The sequence below is a fragment of the Notolepis coatsorum genome (assembly GCF_963971535.1).
Source record: "Notolepis coatsorum genome assembly, chromosome: 20".
NCBI lineage: Eukaryota > Metazoa > Chordata > Actinopteri > Aulopiformes > Paralepididae > Notolepis > Notolepis coatsorum.
This window is the reverse complement of record NC_140184.1, coordinates 10379552-10385032: the sequence shown is the minus strand read 5'-3', so window position 1 is coordinate 10385032 and position 5481 is coordinate 10379552. Positions and strand designations below refer to the sequence as shown.

The 5481-nt window shown below is 40.6% G+C and overlaps 1 protein-coding gene across 1 annotated transcript; it reads right to left on the bottom strand.

The window, feature by feature from the left end:
- Positions 1-338: 338 nt before the first annotated feature.
- Positions 339-5481, bottom strand: LOC311247210 (gamma-aminobutyric acid receptor-associated protein-like 2). Its single transcript, XM_084337546.1, has 4 exons — positions 5244-5481; positions 4214-4269; positions 3921-4093; positions 339-978 (listed from the first exon to the last, which is right to left on the bottom strand). Exons 1-4 carry the CDS (start codon positions 5275-5277, stop codon positions 888-890), a joined length of 354 nt encoding a protein of 117 aa, XP_084193672.1. The 5' UTR covers positions 5278-5481; the 3' UTR covers positions 339-887.

The window sequence follows — 5481 nt, the reverse complement described above, 5'->3', positions numbered from 1 at the left end:
TTATTTATTGTCAAAAGTATGCATAATGTTGTGTTAATTCCAATACAAGAGATATGTAATGTTAATTACCTGAAATTGTTCCGTTTTTTGGGGGGGGAAACCCTGCATATATCGGTATCGGTTGATATCGGTATCGGAAATTAAGAGTTGGATAATATCGGTATAGGTAAAAAAGCCAATATCGAGCATCCCTACTTGAGTGCATATTAGCATAGTAGGTAGTAATATAGGCAATTACCAGTTGGAGAATCCTCACCTTGCAAAGGGGTCCTTACTGAACACAAATTTGATATTTGATATTAAAAGGGTTGATATTTTGACAAAGAAAACCACCAGGATTAATTTTTTATTTATTTTTTATTATTGGTTAGGTCATCCAGCTACCTTACCTTCAAATAGTTAAAATTCTTTTAAATATAATCTTCAAGGAAGAAAAGCAAAACTGAAAGCAAAAAAACTCAAGATAAAACCAAAGAAATATTATTTCACTAATGACAAATAAAAAAAATAAAAAATAAACCCAGGCTCCTCCTCCTGAAAGTAAAACCCATCTATTCATATGATAACATCAGACAAACACCACATTCATTCAAATCGATACGCTATACATAACTTAATAATAATCTATGAATATATATAAAGCATTGATATAACATGAGCCAGGGCAAACACACTGGTGCACATTCATTATTATCTACTCAAGTGAGCACTCCGTCAACCTCGCCATATTTTTTCTTTTTTTCCTTTCAAATGTCACTTAATTCCTATGGGGTTTCCCTACCCCCCACAGTTTCTCCAAGGGTTGAGTGAAGAAGATCATCGTGATTGGACGTGGGTGGGTGTGGGGGTGTGGCCGTAGGGTTGCCAAGTGATTTCATAGGTGGGTTCTAGAAGCCGAAGGTGTTTTCCCCGCTGTACGCCACGTATAAAAAGCCATCCTCGTCCTTCTCTTTGTCATACAGCTGTCCCATGGTGATGCTGTAACAGGAGAGACAAAATATTATTAGAGCGCTATGTAGGCTAAATGAAACGCTGCAATAACGGTGCCGCTGTGATATGAGCAAGTGTGGATAAAGTTATGTTGAGTGTGACTGAAAACATTAGTCAGCAGAATTTTAAAATGCGACAATATTCTCTTTTGCTCTTATATATTTATATCACTGCATATATATACCCATATTTGTCTGAATATACCTGCATATAACCCCCTCATATACTTGCTTGTACACCTGCACATAACCCGTAGCTCTGTATGATAGCATGTACTATAATGCTGTATATACCACCTTGCACCTCATGGTACCAAAGCACCTCAAAAGGCACTAAAAACAAGATTACAAACATCACAAAACAAACTGGTCAGACTACTGCTTGACCTTACTCCTAAAACCCACCTCACCCCTGCCCATTTTGACAACCTAGGATGGCTTAGAGTAGACGACAGAGTACAGCAACTTGCAATGGGCCTGGTCTACAAAATACACTACACCACTAAGGTACCCATGTACTAGGCTTGGGCGGTATGACTTTTTTCATACCGTTATACCTTGATTGCCTAATACTGCGGTGCACGGTATATGACGGTATGACTTTCATTCATCAGCAGGGGGGGGGGGGGGGCAACCCAACCCGAACCCGTGTTACCAAGTAAACAAATCATCGTCAGCTCTCAGAATGGTAGTCCCGCACCGGTAGAAGCCTGCACTGTTTTAGCGTTAGCATCTAGCCGTGGCAGACTATTTGATTCCTTAAGGGCTAGAAATTGCATGAGTTTTGGTATGCTCCCGAAATGCTCCCGTTGTTTGGCTACTTCGATGTGCAGTGAAAACTACTCGAATGCTTTATAACCTAGTCATTGATTTAGTTCAGGGTAATCTAAGATTAGCCGCAGAGCTAACGCTAGTTAACGTGAGCTAACGCTAGTTATTCAAGCTCAGTAGCTCACAGAGAGAGATAAACAGCTGACAGCGGATAGTACAGGACGGTACAAATACAATAAAAAGGCGGGTGGGGGCTGTTGTGTAAACCTTGTACTCTTTAGTTCACATATAATAAGAGAGGGATTATTTGCTTGCTCCACCAGTGCACCACTCGACAACAACACACACCAACTCTCGTCACAACGCTTTACGGTATTTTCACAGCACTGTCGCAACATTACCATAAAACGTGAACACCGTTGTGACCCACTCGCTCCACTAGAGCGGTCTCGCCCTCTGCTGGCGTGTGTGTGCACTACACTCAAAACTCTGTTTCACTGTTATAGAAACTGAAGCGCATCTGTGATTTTGACGGTGACGGACGGTATTGATTTTGAATACCGTCGGTATCTCTAAATACCCCGGTATACCTTAATACCGTCATACCGCCCAAGCCTACCATGTACATGTCGAAATACTTCCCAAAGGTTAGTAAATACCACGACCACAACACCAGAGGGAGTTCCACAAATCATGTTCAACCCAGATTCGGCTCAAACAAGGGACTAAACACGTTTTGCAATTATACCACATCAATGTGGAATGCCCTACCCACAGCCGTAAAATAATGTGAATCCCTACCGCCTACCCACTGTCAAAACAACTCTCAAAGAGCACCTACGGGAAGCTGCAATTCGAAACTGGCCTCTGTAAATATCCAACCCCCCCCCCCCCACCTAATAGACAGTCTCCTCCCCACCGCATGTATTATTCTCGCCCCGCCGTATATGTATATTTCTCTCCCACCCACCCAACCCCCTCCAATGTATAGTTTCTTCCCCCTCAAATGTATACTCTCTTTTAGAAACTCTGTCTCTTAAACAGTACTGTATATTTGTATATCTTGTATGTCATACATGTCTGGATGTAACAGTACTGTTTATCTCTATGTCTATGTCATAAATGTTACGATTAATTGGAAATGGGGGACCCTGGTGTAAACAAGACGAAAGTCTTTCTCTGGTCTGCATCCCCTTAACAATTGTGTGTATTTATTAAGCCACTGTATTGTACCCATTCTGCAATCTGTTAATAAAGGTTTCAATCAATCAATCAATCAAACCATATATATATATTCTCACCACATATATACCTATCCTCTGTCTGTACTTACCTGCACATAGTCCCTTGCTATATCTATATTTGTACATATACTACTCTTACTAGTTACACTGCTAGCCAGTAGTCGTCATACTGTCTCTATTTATATAATACAACTCTGTACATACATCTGATTAGCACTACACTCAGTAGTACAAATTTGTATATTTTGTACCCAGTTTAATCACCTGCACATTGTATATTGCTGTTACACTTTACTGTTAAATTTACACTCTGGTTGGATGCCAAACTTTTTTGTTGTTGTACTGTACTTGTGCTGTATGATGACAATACATTTCAATCTAATCTAATCTAATCTAATCTAATATTACAGTTGAATTGCACAGCCCTGCTACATTCTATTCCATCTATATTATATTGTACTTGTATTCTAATGTAGTTTATATATTCCATTTTATTTTGTGCTTTCCTGACATCTACTCGATACTATTAGTAAATTTTGTCCATTACAGCACTATGGGCAAAAAACAACAACAACAAACAATTCTGCTACTTTCCAGTTCGTATTTTTCTGATGTCTACGCAAGCTAATCTGGCATTAGGAACAACATCCTGGCACTTTCAGTGTACTGACACAGGAAAACCATTAGCCCTCTGAAACACTTACACATCAGGATACTGAAAGACCCTGCCAATCAGCATTGTGGCTGATTTGGACAGGGCAGTGGATTAAGACAGGGCAGTGGATTAAGACAGGGCAGTGGATTAAGGCAGTCCAGTGTGTATTTGAGTGTTTTAAACCTTGAAACCTGAACCTAAAAATGATTTGAGCAAGTACAAAGTGTGTGTGCGTGCGTGCGTGCGTGTCTGAGACCTGACCTGGACTGGGGCACGGTCTTGTCCACAAACAGGAAGATGGCCTTCTCAGATGGAAGCTGGATGCGTTTTCTGATGATCCACATAAACTGGGCCACTGTGATGTCAGAGGGAACCAGGTACTTCCTCTTGTCAATGTCCACGATCTGTGATCCAGACACCTTCTCCACAATCACCTAACACACAGCGATGACACCACAAACCCCACACGTTCATCATAAACACACAGGACACAGCCATGGGGCAATCTCAGAAGCCTTATCACTCCAGCAAAATTCAAAATATTTTGTACTTACCGGAACCCTGTCGGGGTACTTGCTGCGTATTTTGGCTGATTCTAAACATCGATGTTCTGATGGACAAAGGACAATGTCAGGTTTATTTGGATGAGATGTTATATGAGTGACACATGAGTTTGGCAAAAAATAACTCTAGCTTGTGTACATTTCACAAGAGAGGCAACCTGTGCCTGACTGGATCAACATGTAATAACTGCTGAGGTCACATGACACCCTGACAATATCCCAAGGGAGCAGCTGTGAACGCAGATGCACTATGGGTAATCACTTCTGGCAATACACTGGCATAAACAATAGATCATAGAGAAATGTTCATATTCAGTAGGCCTGTGCTTAGGCCTTAGCTCATACATATAATATAGTTAGTCCCCCCCCCGTTTATTTACTGATTAGTTTGAGTTCACAAACATTCTATAAGAAAACTGAAGTTTGTAGGGAATATACACAAACAGTACTGTAGGCCTAAAACGGCATGCCCAAAAACGACTTTTTCCTCCCTCTTATAATAATGTTACTCTTGTTAGTTAACTTATAGCCTTTCTGGTGGATCCAGGGGTGAAAGGGTAACGTTGAGATACAGTGAAGACCTAGGATACAGTGTATTAGGTATTAGGTATACAGTACGTAGGCTGTCGTCAAAATCATAATAATAACCTAGAAATTATTGCGACCGACTGATAGAAACTCGACATTTTGTCAAAGTAAGACTATTGTATCGCAGCAGACATTTGATAGGCGATAAAAGGCAAACGATCAATTGTCAATTGGCATGTCAAAACACATATTTAGTGTTGGCTACTGTAACGTTAGGTACAGTATGCTAACTGTAACTGATGTATTGCAGTCATAAACAAAGGATCGAGCCAGTCCCTGTCTATATAGGCCACAGGACTCTCCAGTCCTGCTCTGTTGTTTTAATAAAGCAGTCAGCCCGTCAACTATAACGTCAACAAAGAGACAATTGAGGCGATATAACGTAGAGATGATGACGTTTGAGCAAATGTAAAGGAAATAAAATCCTTATTACCCAGAGAATGATCCTCCTTGAACATCCATTTCATGTTTGCTGGTTCAGGCGCTGCTGTCGCTCGATGGCCGTTTGATCAAATGGATTATGGATCAAGAGTCAAGTTATTATATGTTATTTTGTAACCCAGGTTAGAAACGGTGTATAATAATGATGATGTTGTTCACCAGGTTAATAAACGTCAACAATTTAGGAAAACAACAAGCCTCCCTCTTGGCGTAGCACAGCCCAAACGGTG

Coding starts and splice junctions, on each gene's coding strand:
- LOC311247210 (XM_084337546.1), bottom strand. CDS start 5,277: ATGAAATGGATGTTCAAGGAGGATCATTCTCTGG. Junction 4,094..4,213: donor AGTACCCCGACAGGGTTCCG/GTAAGTACAAAA, acceptor GCTGTGTGTTAG/GTGATTGTGGAGAAGGTGTC. Junction 979..3,920: donor AAGACCGTGCCCCAGTCCAG/GTCAGGTCTCAG, acceptor CTCCTGTTACAG/CATCACCATGGGACAGCTGT.